The sequence below is a fragment of the Grampus griseus genome, assembly GCF_964374135.1.
Source record: "Grampus griseus genome assembly, chromosome: 7".
NCBI classification, from domain to species: Eukaryota; Metazoa; Chordata; class Mammalia; order Artiodactyla; family Delphinidae; genus Grampus; species Grampus griseus.
In genome coordinates, this window is record NC_139001.1 from 76008848 (window position 1) to 76026894 (window position 18047).

The window sequence follows — 18047 nt, forward strand, 5'->3', positions numbered from 1 at the left end:
AAACGGTGTTGAATAAAAGTGGTGAGACCATACATCCATGTTTTGTTCCTGATCCTAGAGGAAATGCTTTCAGCTTTTCAGTTGAGAATGATGATAGCTATGGGTTTGTCATATATGGCCTGTGTACCCTCTATGCTTGCTTCTGGAGAGTTTTTTTAATCATAAATGGGTGTTGAATTGTGTCAAAAGCTTTTTCTGCATCTATTGAGATGATCATATGGTTTTTATTCTTCAGTTTATTAATATGGTGTATCACATTGATTGATTTGTGTATATTGAAGAATCCTTGCATACCTGGGATAAATCCCACTTGAACATGGTGTATGATCCTTTTAATGTATTGTTGGATTAGGTTTGCTAGTATTTTGTTGTGGATTTTTTGCATCTACGTTCATCAGTGATACTAGCCTATAATTTTCTTTTTTTGTGATTGTCTGGTTTTGGTATCAGGGTGATGGTGGCCTCAAAGAATGAGTTTGGGAGTGTTCCTTCCTCTGCAGTTTTTTTGGAATAGTTTCAGAAGGATAGATGTTAGCTTTTCTTTAAATTTTGATAGAATTTGCCTGTGAAGCCATCTGGTCTTGGACTTTGTTTTTTGGGAGTTTTTTCATCACAGCTTCAATTTCAGTACTTGTGATTGGTCTGTTCATATTTTCTATTTCTTCCTGGTTCAGTCTTGTAAGGTTTCACCTTTCTAAGTGTTTTTCCATTTCTTCTATGTTGTTCATTTTATTGGCCTGTAGCTGCTTGTAGTAGTCTATTATGATCCTGTGTATTTCTGTGGTGTCTGTTGTAATTTCTCCTTTTCCATTTCTAATTTTTGCTGATTTGGCCCTCTCTCTCATTTTATTTTATTTTTTTCTTGATGAGTCTGGCTAAAAGTTTATCAATTTTATCTTTTCAAAGAACCAGCTTTTAGTTTCACTGATCTTTGCTATTATTTTCTTCATCTCAGTTTCACTTATTTCTGCTCTGATTTTTCTGACTTCTTTCCTTCTACTAAGTTTGGGTTTTGTTCGCTCTTCTTTCTAGTTGCTTTATGTGTAAGGTTAGGTTGTTTATTTGCAGTTTTTCATGTTTCCTGAGGTAAGAATCCACTGCTATAAACTTCCCTCTTAGAACTGCATTTGCTGCATCCCATAGGTTTTGGATCATCGTCTTTTCATTGTCATTTGTCTCTAGGTACTTTTTGATTTCTTCAGCAATCCATTGGTTGCTTAGCAGCATATTATTTAGCCTCACATGTTTGTGTTTTTTACAGTTTTTTTCTTGTGTTCAGTTTTTAATCTCATAGTGTTGTGGTTGGAAAAGATGCTTTATATGATTTCAATTTTCTTTAATTTACCAGGGTTTTCTTTGTTGCCCAGCATGTTCTCTAACCTGGAGAATGTTCTGTGTGCAGTTGAGAAGAACTGTGTTCTGCCACTTTGGGGTGGAATGTCCTATAAATATCAAGCCCATCTGGTCTATTGTTGTGTGTGTCATTTAAAGCTTGTGTTTCCTTGTTTATTTTCTGTCTGGATGATCTGTCCATTGGTGTAAGCGGGGTGTTAAAGTCCCCCAGTATTCTTGTGTTACTGTTATGGCTGTTAGCATTTGCCTTATGTATTGAGGTGTTCCTATGTTGGGTGCATAAATATTTATAATTGTTATATCTTCTTCTTGAATTGATTCCTCAATCATTGTGTCGTATCCTTCTTTGTCTCTTCTAACAGTCTTTATTTTAAAGTCTGTTTTGTCTGATACGAGTGTTGTTGCTTCAGTTTTTTTTTTATTTCCATTTGCATGGAATACCTTTTTGCATCCTGTCACTTTCAGTGTGTATGTGTCCCTACCTCTGAAGTGGGTCTTTTGTAGACAGCTTATATACGGGTCTTGTTTCAGTATCCATTCAGCCAGTGTACATCTTTTGGTTGGAGCATTTAATCCGTTTACATTTAATGTAATTATCAATATGTATGTTCTTCTTGCCATTTTGTTAATTGTTTATAGATTTCTTTTGGTAGGTCTTTTTCTTCCCTTCCTCTTTTATTATCTTCTCTTGTGATTTGATGACTTTTAGTGTTGTGTTTGTATTCCTTTTTCTTCTTTGTGTGTATATCTATTATAGATTTTTGGTTTGCAGTTACATGAGGTTTTGATATAGCAGTCTATATATATATACACAAGATTGTTTTAAGTTGCTGTTCTCTTAATTTCAAATGTGTTTCCAATATCCTGCATTTGTATTCTCCTGTTCTCACGATTGCTGATTTTGATATCATTTGTGTGTGGATGGTTTCCTATGTTTACTAAATGTTTGCCTTTACCAGTGAGCTTTCCCATTTCTAATTTTCTTGTTTAGAGTTGTGGCTTTTTCTTTTTCACGTAGAGAAGTTCCTTTAGCATTTGTTGTAAAGCTGGTTTGGTGGTGCTGAATTCTCTTATTTTTTGCTTGTCTGTAAAGTTTTTGTTTTCTCTGTCAGATCTGAACGAAAGCCTTGCTGGGTAGAATATTCTTAGGTTTTTTCCTTTTATCACTTTAAATATATTTAAAGTGACACTCCCTTCTGGCCTGTAGAGTTTATGCTGAAAAATCAGCTGATAACCTTATAGGGATTCCCTTGCATGTTACTTGTTGCTTTTCCTTTGTTGCTTTTAATATTTTTTCTTTGTCTTTAATTTTTGTAAGTTTGATTAATATGTGTCTTGGCATGTTCCTCCTTGGGTTTATCCTGTATGGAACTCTGTGCTTCCTGGAGTTGAGTGAGTGTTTCCTTTTCCATGTTACGGAGGGTTTTGGCTATAATCTCTTCAAATATATTGTCAGGCCCTTTCTATGTCTCTTCTCATCCTGGGACCCCTATAATGCAAATGTTGGTGTGTTTAATGTTGTCCCAGAGGTCTCTGAGACTGTCCTCTTTTCTTTTCATTCTTTTCTCTTTGTTTTGTTCTACAGCAGTGATTTCCACCATTTCTATCTTCCAGGTCACTTATCAGTTATTATGCCTCAGTTATTCTGCTACTGATTTCTTTCTAGTGTATTTTTCATTTCAGTTATTGTATTGTTCAACTCTGTTCTTTATCTCTTCGTTAAACTGTTTTTGTATCTTCTCGGTTTGTGCCTCCATTCTTTTTCCAATATCTTGGATCATCTTTACCATCGTTACTCTGAATTATTTTTCAGGGAGATTGCCTATCTCCACTTCAGTTAGTTGTTCTTCCAGGGTTTTATCTTTTCCATTTGTCTGGTGCATATTCCTTTTCCATCTCATTGTGTCTGACTTTCTCTGTTTCCAGTGTCAGTTCCACAGGCTGCAGGATTGTCCTCTTGCTTCTAGTATCTGTTCCCTGGTGGGTGATGCTGGTCTAAGAGGCTTGTGCAGCCTTCCTGGTAGGAGGGACTGGTGCCTGCCTATAGGTGGGTGGAGCTGGGTCTTGTCCCTCTGGTGGGCAGGCCATGTCAAGGAGTGTGTTTAATGGACAGCTGTGGGTTCAGGAAGGTTTTAGGCAGCATGTCTGCTGATGGGTGGAGCTGTGTTCCCACCCTGTTGGTTATTTGGCCTGAGGCATCTCAGCACTGAAGCCCTCAGGCTGTTGGGTGGGGCCAGGACTTGGTGACAAAATGGTAGCCTCCTGGAGAGTTCATGCCAATGAGTACTCCCCTGTACTTCTGCCACCAGTGTCTTCTTTTCCACAGTGAGCCATAGCCACCCCCCTGCTCTCCAGGAGACCAAGACTAGCAGGTAGGTCTGGCCCAGGCTCCTATGGAGTCCCTGCTTTTTCCATGGGTCCTGGTGTATACCCTCCAAGGGTGGAGTTTCTCTTTCCCCCAGTCCTGTGGAGTTTCTGCGATCAAGCCCCACTGGATTTCAAAGCCAAATGCTCTGGGGGGCTCCTCCTCCCAATGTTAGACCCCCAGACTGGGGAGCCTGATGTGGGGTTCAGAACTCTCACTCCTGTGGGACAACCTCTATGATGTAATTATTTTCCAGTTTGTGGGTCACCCACTCAGTGGGTATGGGATTTGATTATTTTGCACATGGGCCCCCTTCTACTGTCTCCTTGTGGCTTCTTTGTCTTTTAGATGTATCTTTTTTGGTACATTCCAGTCTTTTTTCAAGTCCAGTGGTTGTTTAGCAGTTATTTGTGATTTTGGTGTTTTTGTGAGAGGAGCAAGCTCAAGTCCTTCTACTCTGCTATCTTGTCTCTACCGCCACCCCCCTGCCCTCTCCCATTTTTATCTGGACTTTGTCACTGTTGTCCCTACCTCCATAAGCTGGGCTTTATTCCCTGAAGTTTCTCCTGAAAAAGAGCTTCAGTTATTGAGTTGTAAGAATTCACAGGCTGCAGAGTTTTCAGACCGTTCAGACATTTAGAGAGGGGACTTTTCACTGACTTGCACATTGGATTTTATGAAAACACTTCTCCCAGTTTCAACTACTATTTTTAAATTGGCATAAAACAATTTCTCATGAGTACCTATTGGCAACTCAGGTGTTATCCTGGTCTCATTTCCATCAGGCACCCCATTGCTTCCCTTTTTTCCTACTGCAATAATTGTATTATCATATGGTCATGAATTTTACCGGTCATATTTTGGGATTGGTGAGAATACCTTGTCACCTAATTTTATTGTTAAAGTTGTCCATCACTTTTTGGTTTTGCTAACCTGGATGCTCTCTCTGCCTCAATGGAGGAATTCAAAGAGTTTCAAACAGTATGTCACTGCTGCTGCTATTTTTTCAGAATTCCAGAATAGACTCATTTTGGGGACTTCATGAAAAGGAGTCTGTTTTATTCATGACATGTTCTAACTTTTCTAAAAATTGGTTTGATGGTTTCCAGACATGTAATATTAATTGTCCCTTAGAATGCAGCAGGTGCTAAGAGGATATAGTATAGGAACCCAAGTTGAATCTGGTGAGGCTGGCTGGACATGGGTTCTAGGAGACTAGAAATAATTAGGAGTCAGTGGTTTTACGAAAGCTGTCAGAATGAGACAGGAATGGCAAGCACCACAACCACCACAATAATTATTATTATTTATAATTGTAATTGTATGTGCCATGAACTGTCCCAAGCACTTATGTGTAATAACTAATTCAAAACCAACCTATTACCCCAATTTTACACATGAAAACATTAAGATACAAAGAGGTTAAGTAGTTTGTCCAAATAAGTTATTGAAAGTTATTATAGTGAGTTTGGGAATTGCCTGGTCCTGCCATCCAGACAGGTAGGCAGGCAGTGTTGTTCAGAAAGGAGGCCTATAAGGAGGATTAAGTTCTAGTTGAATAAAGGTAAATGACAGGTCATCCAGACAGTGGCAAAGACACATGGAACATGAAAGGGGCCTAGGATCAGACCTGAGGAAGCAGGTCAAAAAGGCTAGAAGCAGGGGCTTCCCTGGTGGCTCAGTGGTTGAGAGTCCGCCTGCTGATGCAGGGGACACGGGTTCTTGCCCCGGTCCGGGAAGATCCCACGTGCCGTGGAGCAGCTGGGCCCGTGAGCCATGGCCGCTGAGCCTGCGCTTCCGGAGCCTGTGCTTCGCAATGGGAGAGGCCACAGCAGTGAGAGGCCCGTGTACCGCAAAAAAAAAAAAAAAAAAAAAAAGGGTAGAAGCAAAGTGGTTTCCATGCTGAGTGTCTGTCAGACTGTTGGGCCCCCGTCATGAAAATGACTTCTGGCTATCATGACATTGGATACAAATATGGAGTGTCAGGGAACAGGGCTAGCAATACCCATCTTAAAAAATTGAGAAGGACATATCATCTGGATAGAGACAGTATCTGAGAGGTTTTTGTGAGTAGTCCTATGATATCCAGAGTTTTTTAAAAAAATGCATGTACACCTAGAAGGCAGCCTGATGTACATCAGGTTATTCTCAAGTCAATGAGCCTAACAGTGGGAATCTGTAATATTTTCTTCAAACATAAAAAGAGTCACTAGTGTCTTCTGACAGTCTTCAACAAGCAAATCTTAATGCACAATATAAGATACTGGCATACAGGAAAGTTCAAACTATGCATCTCATCTTTTGAGATGCAAAGGATGATCAGATATAGGATGATTTTGCATGATTTTAAAATCAGAACCATTGTAAGAACACTCTGGAACTGAGGTAAATATATATATTCCCAAAGAATGTTATTTAAGCAGAGAAATGAAATTTCAAGAAAGATCCTGATCTTGTCACTGGTGTCATATTACCTGACAACACCAATTGCTTGATCATGCCATTCATTAATCCTGAGAAAAATCTAGGCAAACAAACATGGAGGAACTTCATCCATAGAAACTCCTTACAGAATCCAACCTGTATCAACATATGGGTAGTTCTGCATTCTGAGAAATTGTTGTGACTCATTCCTTATGTTGTGGTATAGCTTTGAATATATGGTGTAGGGCCAGTGTAGTTTTAACTTTGTTGTCTGCTTTGACATTTCTTTGTTTACACATAATCTTTTATTGCCTGAGAACAATCTTTCATGACATAAACTTGGGAGTATTTTTCCCGCTTGTGTTTTGATGTTTGAAATCAGCAAGTCTTTTTCTAAATGTTTCTACTCAGTGGTAGTATCATTGGTAATGTTCTTACCACTTGCATGGTTTGTTCATTAGCTTTTGCTCCCTCTGCTGGATTGTAACAGCAAGCAACAATGAGAACTCCAATTCTAAAAAAAGAGTCATAAACTCCCACCCCCACCACCTTTGAACTTCAAAACTAACAGGTAAGCTTCATTCTAAAATAAGAGTCTAAACTTAAACTAGCTTTTTTGGGGCTTTAATTACTCCAACACATGCTTATCTTTCAACTGCACATTATGTTACTCATTATTTTAAATATGTCAACCTCATTTGGTTTCTCTTTACTTTGTAAAGAAGGAAATTGGCACATTTGCAGTGCATTCCAGAGTTTAATGTTAATATTTGCATGTAATTAATTGCAGTGAATATGCATTTAAGTATATTTATTTTCTCTTTACCAAATTATGAATAAATCAGAAGGATGGTTTTACACAGATTTGCAAAATCTAATTAACAAACCCAAGCTGACTTCTCTTATGTAAACCTGGGTTTAGAATGTCCTGTGAGATTTAAAAATTATGAGTATGTGATATCTTAACCTCCTTCAACAAAACAGTAAAGAATACAGAAAACTGAACAATTTCATTTATTTTGGTGGATAACAAAAGCAATCAAGAATCCTAGGAGAATTCATATGCCTAACTGGAATATAGTTTGTTGCAGTTGTTTGTGCCAATACATATTTAAGTGATAGAATTGATTCTAATTTATTTATCAGCAGTGTAAAGTAAAAACAAAAAAAATTTTTTCTAGTAGGATACTTGCTCATTTTGTCCATAGGTGGGTTACCCAGCCCAACATTCTTTAAGGTTAACATCTGATGAAGAGTAATATATTCTGCCTGTATATGTGCATATTTAGTTACACTGGGATGAAAATCAGCTACTGGTCCCAAAGAGTTTTGGAAATATCATCATGGGCAGAGAGAATGCCCCCAACTTGTGCCAAGTTGTATAAAATGAGGCTTTCTTACTGGTTTTCCTATTAAAGGGTCAAGAAGATGGTGAATTTATAAATAGATCTCCTGATTACCAGCAGAAAGGGTAACACTCTCAAGGTTTTAGCCTCTGCATTTGGCAGTAACTGATTTTATCCTTAATCCCTGCAGTCAATAGATGTCTATTTTTAAATTTGCTCTTTAACAATATTTAAGGAATACAGTGTCAATGTGTGCAAGGATCTTAACTAGCTGATAAGGTTAAAGAATACAAGAGGAGAAGGAAGTGCTGAGGTCAAGCAGGCAGTACGAAATGCAGAGACTAATGTCAAAACGTCTTCCAAGCAACATGTAAATGCAAATACTAAGCCCCAAGAGTTAAAAGTCACTTGGCTCCAGCAATCCTCTTCTCTCCCTTCTTGCCCTCTCTATTCTTGTGTTCTATATAGCTCACATTTTTCCAAAATGCTGGCCTGTCTGAGGCCAAAAATTTAGGGTGAAGCATTACTACTTTAGAAAGCCATTTTTCAATCTTATACTTGAATTAGCTTTTACATTTACAAGATCAGAAGCTGACATGCTAAATATACATAAGCTAAAGGGCTACTTAAGAGAGAATTTAATGCTGCAAGAAGCTCTACTTCCTTATTCCATTATGATCTGCTTACTAAGTCTAAAAGGCATATGCTTCATTAAGCTACTTAATTAAAGGTTTTAGTTCAAAGCAATTGCACAGCTTTTAACTTCCCATTGGAAACTGCATGTAATTCACGGGCTGGGTAAAGTAATATTTCAATTACCTGAGTAAAATGCAAATGTAAGAAATTAAGACAGCTATCTGATATCAATACTGATGATTATTTTGGTGACAATACACGATAATAGAAACTGAATACCATGTTTGCCTCTATCTTGCAATACAACTAGGAAAGTTATAAAGAGAAATTGACATGAAAATGTTTATATTCATCAATGCACTGCAATATTAAATATCTAGGCTTTGAAAAACACTGAAACTCAAGGAAATTGTAAATTGTTAAATCCTAACAAACAATTTCATTTGAAATTAAGTGAGGAGTACATATGAATTACTACAAAGAAATAACTTTGTCCTCTAGATAAGTAGCTTTGGACACCTGATACCACTTTGAGACTTTGAGAGATAGTACCTTCATATATAAGGAAAGGTAGTTTTTTACATTTTTAAATTGATGGTTAATGACAGGTAGTAAGAAAGAAAAAGATTTAAGTAAATGACTGTTGTCCATTAACAGTTCATCCCGAACTCATTATCAAAGTGTCCATCAAATTATGTATACATGACTAGGCGAAATTGAATTAGAAAGCAGTGCTTGGTGAATTTGTCCTTCTGTTTCCAAGGAAACAGGTGCAGGATTGCATCTCTTTAGGATGGTTTTAAAGTGGAAAACTGCAGTACGTTAATATTCCAGAAAGTTCAAAACTTAATATATCTCATAGAGTTTTGAATTTATTGGGTTTTTGAAATAGCAGCTTATAGCATGCCTATATACCACATGTTTATTTCTACTTAATTTCTTATCTGTTTGTTTGATGCTCTTTTGCCATCCCCCCACCCCCATTTCAGTAGAATGGCTTAAGAGTAAAGGTCTTTCCTTATTGACTTTGCATCATTAGCATATAACACAGGTTCTAGTTTAATCTCTTATTTAATAAAAGCATTTTGAATGAATAACATATAGTAATATAATCTATTTTCTCCTTCTAGTTATAAGAAAAAGTGAGCTTTAGTGTCAGACTAAAATGTATTGAATCCTGACTCCAATATTTAATTAGCTCTATGAACATTAGGTCAATCATGTGAACTTTCTCCATACAGGTTCCATATTTAATTGGGGATAATAACAAAACCTAAGACATGGAATTGTGATTTTTAAATACTGCAATTATTATTAAGCATCTAGCATAATGTTTGACATAGTAAGAAAACAATAAATAGTAGCTATAATTACAATACCTGTAACTACTGGTGCTGGTACTAATTCTTGCTAGGTGGTGTTGTAGATGCTCTCTATCCTCAGTCATCACTATAACCTTGTATGATTACCTTCCTGCTGCTGACAGGTACCAGAGAGAAGACCTAGTGCTACTTGAGTCCTCAACTGTGAGGTCAGTATTTAAACCCTCCTCTGCTTGATTCCGAAGCCTGGGGTTTTTTCAGTACAACGTGCTGCCTCTTCTGGATATGTTTCAAAAATCCTGAAAGGTGTAATCTCTATCTTTAAAAGTTTTTCAGACGATTTCTATAAGATTCATTACAGAAGATAGTTACTTTAAAATCAGTAGGTTGTATAAAGGAATTTTCCCACACTTCATTTTCACTTTTTCAGAAAGTCAATTAATTAGGTTTCTTGCTGTAGTACAGGAAAGCATAAAACTGAATTTTTAACATGGAAATAAACATCTAGGTTCCATTTCAGAGTCCTGAATCTTGCTCAGGAGTCACCCCGGTGGCCTCAGAGAATTTCCAAAAGCCCTCTTTACTCATGTCTGTCTTGTTATCTAGGCCCTGGTCATCCTTCTTTTAGAAAGAGTTATCAATGTTTACTCATCAGCTGGGTCCATTGATTACCATGGGAGAAATACTCTACTACAAGGGGAGAAATACTCTACTACAAGAATAGAAAAACTCCCTTCTTCTAAAGGTACAGTCAGATTCACACTTGATCCAACAAACTTTTCAGTAAAGAAATGAATGTTAGATATTTTGTTGGGGATCTTCAGTAGAACTAGATTATAATAACTCACATGCAAACAGTGTTCCAGTTTAAAAAACACTCATATATTTTATGTACTGAATATAAATAAATCCCTGTGACATTAGTGCTAACATGGGAATACTGCATATTTGAAAACAGCAATGACACCCTCCCAATGAAAACAAAAAAACCGCAAAACACCAGAGGCCCAGGACTAGTCACTAAAGTTACACCTAGAAAGTAGTATATTCAGTGTTATTCCACATGAACCTTTGCACTACAGTATTCAGATTAATGTTGAATAGATGTAAACTGAAAAATTCTATAGAGAGATACTTACCTGGCTGATGAGTAAGTGGAGATTTGGCAAACAGTGCAATGATAAGGCACAGAAGAACAGCCTTTAAAAACAGTTCAGCTAGGAACAAATTGCATTTTTTTTCTTTAATTATTTTCTAGTTAATCAAAAGTGATATTTATAGTTATAGAGTGGATAAAGTCATAGATATCTTGGCAAATGCACCAAAAAGTATTAGACTGAATTTTCAGATATTCTACTGTTATGACCTATAAAAATGGCAGATTCAACAAACATAATAAATATTTTTGGAATGCATGTATTATTGCTGTTGAAATGCTTTAATTACAACCAATATTAAATTAGTTTTGATTCTCAAACCTAATCCCCATTAGGTGGGAAATTAACAGTATGGAACATACAATTCATAAAGGAATAATTCTTATTTTGAGCAATTGAATATGTATTAGGAACATATGCTTGTACAGTTATTTTTAAATTTCTAAAGATAATAGATATTTTGTGACTATATTACCCAATCTACAGATTCAATGCAATCCCTATCAAATTACTAATGACATTTTTCACAGAATTTGAACAAAAACATTGTAATTTGTATGGAAACACAGAAAGACCCTGAAGAGCCAAAGCAATCTTAAGAAACATAGAGCTGGAGGAATAAGGCTCCCTGACTTCAGAATATACTACAAAGCTACAGTCATCAAAAGAGTATGGTACTGGCACATATACAGAAATACAGATCAATGGAACAGGACAGAAAGTCCAGAGATAAACCCACGCACCTCTGGTCACCTAATCTATGAGGAAGGAGGCAAGAATATACAATGGAGAAAAGACAGTCTCTTCAATAGTGGTGCTGGGAAAACGGGACAGCTACGTGTAAAAGAATGAACTTAAAACACTCCCTAACATCATACAGAAAAATAAAATGGATTAAAGACCTAAATGTAAGACCAGATACTATAAAAGTCTTAGAGAAAATATAGGCAGACATAAATCGTAGCAAGATCTTTTTTGATTTACCTCCTAAAATAATGAAAATAAAAACAAACAAATGGGACCTGATTAAACGTTTAGCTTTTGCACAGCAAAGGAAACCATAAACAAAATGAAAAGACAACCCTCAGAATGGGAAAAATATTTGCAAACGAAGAGACCCACAAGGGATTAATCTCCAAAATATACAAACAGCTCATGCAGCTCAACATCAAAAAAACAAACAACCTAATCAAAAAATGGGCAGAAGATCTAAATAGACATTTCTCCAGAGAAGAGGTAGAGATGGCCAACAAACACATGAAAGAATGCTCAACATCATTAATCATTAGAGAAATGCAAATCAAAACTACAATGAGATATCACCTCACACCAGTCAGAATGGCCATCATCAAAAAATCTACAAACACTAAATGCTGGAGAGGGTGTGGAGAAAAGGTAACCCTCTTGCACTGTTGGTGGGAATGTAAACTTATCCAGCCACTATGGAGAACAGTGTGGAGGTTCCTTAAAAAACTAACAACAGAGCTACCATAGTATCCAGCAATCCCACTCCTGGGCATATATCTGGAGAAAACCATAATTTGAAAAGATACATGCACCCCAATGTTCACTGCAGCACTATTGACAATAGCCAGGACATGGAAGCAATCTAAATGTCCATCAGCAGAGGAATGGATAAAGAGGTGGTACGTACATACAATGGAATATTACTCAGCCATAAAAAAGAAAATACTGCCATTTGTAGCAACATGGATGGACCTAGAGATTGTCATACTAAGTCAGAAAGAAAAAGATATCATATGGTAGGGCTTATATGTGGAATCTGAAAAAAGGTACAAATGAACTTATTTACAAAACAGTCACAGATGTAGAAAACAAACTTACGGTTACCAAGGGGGAAAAGGGGGGAGGGATAAATTGGGATATCTAACACACTGCTATATATAAAATAGGTAACTAATAAGGACCTATTATATAGCACAGGGAACTGTACTCAATACTCTGTAATGGTCTATATGGGAAAAGCATCTAAAAAAGAGTGGATATATGTATATGTATGATTCACTTTGCTGTACACCTGAAATTAACACAACATCGTAAATCAAGTATACTCCAATAAAAATTTTAAAAGTCATAGAGAAAGAAGAAATAAAGAAGACAAAGGCATTCTTTTCTTCTCTAGATAATAAAGTTAGGGTAGGGTTATTCTCTGAATTGCACATGGTAATTAGAAAAAGTAGCTTTCTGGATGAGTGTGAGTGAAAAACTTTTATTAAAGAAGTGAAAATATTTATAAAAAATAATATTTTGAAAAAGGATGCTGCAGATCAAGGGTTCTCAGTGTGTCCACAAAGTCTATATGATTTTGATAATAATAAGATAATACTTTTCACTCTCACTTCTCATGAATGTACAAGAAGTCTTCTGTAGGCTACATGGTGTGTTATAATAGACAATATAGAAGCATTTGTAAGAATCCAGCTATCTTTTTTTGACCAGTTTTTAATGCAATTTAAAAAAATAAATAATGCTAATCTTACTATTTGGTTTTGCTTTATAAGATATATTTCTTTTTCAAAAATATGTTACTTATATTGTGTAATGGATTATTCAATAAATTAATAAATTTTAAAGTTTCCAGTTTGTTTCAACATAATAAATATTAATAATTAGAGCCCACATAAATAAAAGCTCTTCATGCTCTTCATGGGTTTACAATAAATTTTAAGTGTAAGTTCCATGTGACTAAAAAGTTTGAGAACTTTTTAAAGTTCTCTAAAGAAACAAGAAAATACTATTTATGCCATCTTAAACTATGTTCTTTCTTTTTACAAATCCCAGTGATATACACCTTTATGGTCCTTGTAATTTATGAGAAGTCATTTAAAATAGATCTGATTAAAAACCCTTAAAGCATTTTATTCATGACATAAAAAATAAAAACTTTTGCACAGAAAAGGAAAACATAAACAAGACAAAAAGACAACCCTCAGAATGGGAGAAAATATTTGCAAATGAAGCAACTGACAAAACATTAATATCCAAAATTTACAAGCAGCTCGTGCATCACAATATCAAAAAAACAAAGAGCCCAATCCAAAAGTGGTCAGAAGACCTAAAGAGACATTTCTCCAAAGAAGATATACAGATTGCCAACAAACACATGAAAGGATGCTCAACATCACTAATCGTTAAGAGAAATGCAAATCAAAACTACAATGAGGTATCACCTCACACCAGTCAGAATGGCCATCATCAAAAAATCTAGAAACAGTAAATGCTGGAGAGGGTGTGGAGAAAAGGGAACCCTCTTGCACTGCTGGTGGGAATGTAAATTGATACAGCTACTATGGAGAACAGTATGGAGGTTCCTTAAAAATAAAACTACCATACAACCCAGCAATCCCACTACTGGGCATATACCCTGAGAAAACCATAATTCCAAGAGTCATGTACCACAATGTTCATTGCAGCTCTATTTACAATAGCCAGGACATGGAAGCAACCTAAGTGTCAATTGACAGATGAATGTCTATAGAAGATGTGGCACATATATACAATGGAATATTACTCAGCCATAAAAAGGAATGAAATTGAGTTATTTGTAGTGAGGTGGATGGACCCAGAGTCTGTCATACAGCGTGAAGTAAGTCAGAAAGAGAAAAATACCATATGCTAACACATATATATTATATGGAATCTAAAAAAAAGAAAACGTTTCTGATGAACCTAGGGGCAGGACAGGAATAAAAATGCAGGCGTAGAGAATGGACTTGAGGATACGGGGAGGGGGAAGGGTAAGCTGGGACGAAGTGAGAGAGTGGCATGGACTTATATATACTGCCAAATGTAAAATCGGTAGCTGGTGGGAAGCAGCCGCATAGCACAGGGAGATCAGCTCGGTGCTTTGTGACCACCTAGAGGGGTGGGATAGGGAGGGTGGGAGGGAGATGCAAGAAGGAGGGGATATATGTATACATACAGCTGATTCACTTTGTTATACAGCAGAAACTAACACACCACTGTAAAGCAATTATACTCCAATAAAGATGTTAAAAAAAATATTGAGCTCCTTAGAAATTGCTCCTTTTGCAAAATATATTTATAACTTAACCAAAATAAATAATTCATACCTCGCCAAGTGAGTAATAACGTCTTGGGATCTGGGAGTCCGGATAGATGTTTTCAAGGTACCAAGAAAAGGGCTTACACTTCAGATTTTCTCTTAGTGTTCTTCTGACTGACACATCTCCATAATCCACTTTGACAACACCTGCAATTTTGCAGAGAAACACACAAATCAGCTTGTGCTATTTTCATTTCAGCACTGTTTCACTCTGTTTACTTTGCTATCAGTTTTTTTTCTCTATAATTAAAATTTCATCAAATTGAATTGCATATGCAGCTGCTACTACACTGATTTTCTTAGTATCATCCAATTAGTACATTAAATGGATATTAAAAGGTTTTCCATTGGTTATGACTTTTCAAATGCAAATATTTATCACCAAGTACTTGTACTTCCTAGATTGAATAACTTAGTTAAGTGTAATTTGGTATTAATTTAATCTCTCACAATCAAAGCTTAATTGAGCTGTGTGATAATGTGGTTGTTTCTCTTTAATAAAAATTTCAGTAGCTTCACTTTTTATTATTGCTCATATTTTTCCTTTAGTATAATTTATTCACCACTTGTGGATTTCATGAGAAATTTACATAAATATAATCCTCACAGTGGACGGCACATATGTGTTCTAAATTTTCCTTCTTGAATTTTTATTCTATCTAGGTTTACCATAGACCTAATATTTTTTTTACTGATTTTTTTTCCTATCTTATTTTACAAATTAGCATAAACCACTTCAAATCCTTGAGTAAGTTAGTAAATATATAAGCATAAAGAAACATAAGTAAATGAAATACACTTACATGTGTATTAAAATTGCTTAATTGTACTTCATATAATAGACTGAATATTTCCATTGAAGATCATAAAAGAATGCTCTTTAGTTGAGAAATTAAAATAACAATGCCACTAATTTTTATATAAAAGATATGGTGACATGAATTGCTCATTAATATTAAAATGACAATTGAAATGACTAAACTGTGATAAGATGACAGTTATTTCTTAGATTATTTTGAAAAGGTCTCTGTTTAACATGTTTAAGACTAGTAAGCAACCAGACTTTGGCACAGGAAGAAAATGGGCCAGTATTTAGTATATTCTATCCCAACCAAACAGCAAAGCCAATTAGTCATTTTGTAAGAAAGGAACAACTGTTTAGGAAATTGAAATGTCTGTAACTAATACCATTATTTGGGTCACTATTTTCAAATGAGGTGATACTCTTGAAGCTCAATCACCTGCCAGTCCTTCCCACCCCCCACCACCCCTGTTTCTTTCAGAATTTTTGTTTTCTCAAAATTAAATATCTGACTGTTGTTAGAAAGCATTCTGCTGTGCTTAAGCAGCCAAAGTATTTCCTTCTAAAATAAAATATTGATTTTTCTAGCTAGTGTTTGGATGAAAGCAATGTGATCTTTGTGCTTTTTAGACAGATAAATACTTTCTTTCAAAATAATTCTATCCAGAACTTCCAATCTGGAGTGCAGCTTTCAAAAGAAGAGGTTCAAAAACATTTACAAAATAGATCACGAAAAGAATTTCTCTTTGTGTTAAGAGCCACACATATAGTCTTGAAAATCTTATAAAAAGATGCTATTGGACCCAGAAAAAAAGGGCACTGCTGCTTCAAAGGACTTAGTTCAACAGTTAGTTTTATGGTTCTGGTTTCATTTTCAAGGTGGGCAAATTTAATCAAAGTGTCTTATTTATATATCAGTATGCTCCCTTTTCATCATGTTAAGATTTAGTATTCCTGGCTCCAGAATTGTTTCCTAGGAGGCTTTTATGAGCACTTTCCTGATTGGAAGAAAGTTTAAAGGTTCATTTGCATATATTTTACATGAGATAAGAGAAAATGTTAACTGCCCACATCAGATTTTTCAAAGGGTGGTTGGTGGAGAATGATAGAGCTTATTGAGCTTATTACCATTAGAAATGCACAGAAATACTGTGGACTTAATATTTTGGTAAGCATTCCTTTTCCCCTCTGTATGGATATTTTCCTACTTAGAGGTAAGATATTCAATATTATGTAAGACACAGAAGTGCTCACCAAACATTCATCAATTCCTCCACATTTCTCAGAACGCTGCAGTTAGGCAAGAACATCTGACTGGTTCTGACCAATGTCCCTCTGGTTGTAAGAATAGAAGGACTTGTTTGAGACCCATCAGCTCTCTTTTCCTCTGCTACAGCCCTCATACTCCTGTATGTGCAGCTACAAGATGGTGAGACCTTTGTTAGTTTGTGTCAATGGGTGACTATGAAATAGAATCTGAATTAGATTATTCATTCCCATGGCTTAAAATACTATCTCACTTGTTTCCCAAACTCTTTATTGCCAACCCAAACCTCTCTGAAGTAGTTTATCCCATTGTTTACTCAGCAATTTTACTGGAATTTCTAATAGGCGCCTCAAATTTGACATGTCCAACAAGGTCCTCTTGATTTCCCACATGATCCATCTTCAAGGTTCTACATTTCAGTAAGTAGCACAAATATCCACCCATTTTCTCAAGGCAAAAACAAGGGAGTATTCCTTTTATCTCACAGACACATTCAATTCATTAGCAATTCACAACATGGATCTTTCTACTTACTATGGGGTTACATCCTGAAAAACCTATCATAAGTTGAAAATATCGTAAGTCCAAAATGCACTCAATACACCTAACCTACCAAACATTATAGCTGAGCTGAGCCTACCTTAAATGTGCTCGGAACACTTACATTAGCCTGCAAGTGGGCAAAATCATCTAACATTAATCCAATTTTATAAAAAATTATTCAATATCTCATGTACTTTATTGAATATTGTACTGAAAGTGAAGAACAGAATGAATGGATACAGAATAGCTGAAAGTGAAAAACAGAAATGATTGAGTAGATACGAAATGGTTTTAAGTATATCAGTTGTTCACCCTCCTGATTGCACGCTGACTGGGAGCTGGGACTGCCTAGCTTCTCAAGAGAGCATCACACTGCATGTTGCTAGCCAGGAAAAATATCAAAAACTGAAATTTGAGAAGTACAGTTTCTACTGAATACATATTGCTTTCATGCTATAGTAGAGTCAAAAAATTAAGTTGAATCATCATGAGTCAGGGACTATCTGTATATCCCCAGCCCCTCTACCATCCCCATTACCATCCTGGTCCCACTCTCTCTCATCTCTTGCCTAGACTAGCATTGCCGTAGCCTCTTCACTCGTCCTCCTGACATCTGACATTTCTCCATCTATCCTTTATTTACTATTGCCTGCTCCCTAGGCAATATATTTGAAATATAAATAAAATCATGTGCTCCTCTGCTCCAGAGCTTCCAGTAGTTTTCCACTGTGCTAAAAATAATTGA

General features: G+C 36.0%; 1 protein-coding gene across 1 annotated transcript in view; it reads right to left on the reverse strand.

Annotated features, from left to right (window-relative positions):
• The window catches only part of GALNT13 (polypeptide N-acetylgalactosaminyltransferase 13), a 517926-nt gene that overhangs the window by 51212 nt on the left and 448667 nt on the right, over positions 1-18047 (reverse strand). The window contains exon 9 of the mRNA XM_082657709.1: positions 14698-14837. Within this exon, the coding sequence (XP_082513835.1) occupies positions 14698-14837 (140 nt within the window). The remainder of the gene's footprint in view (positions 1-14697; positions 14838-18047) is intronic.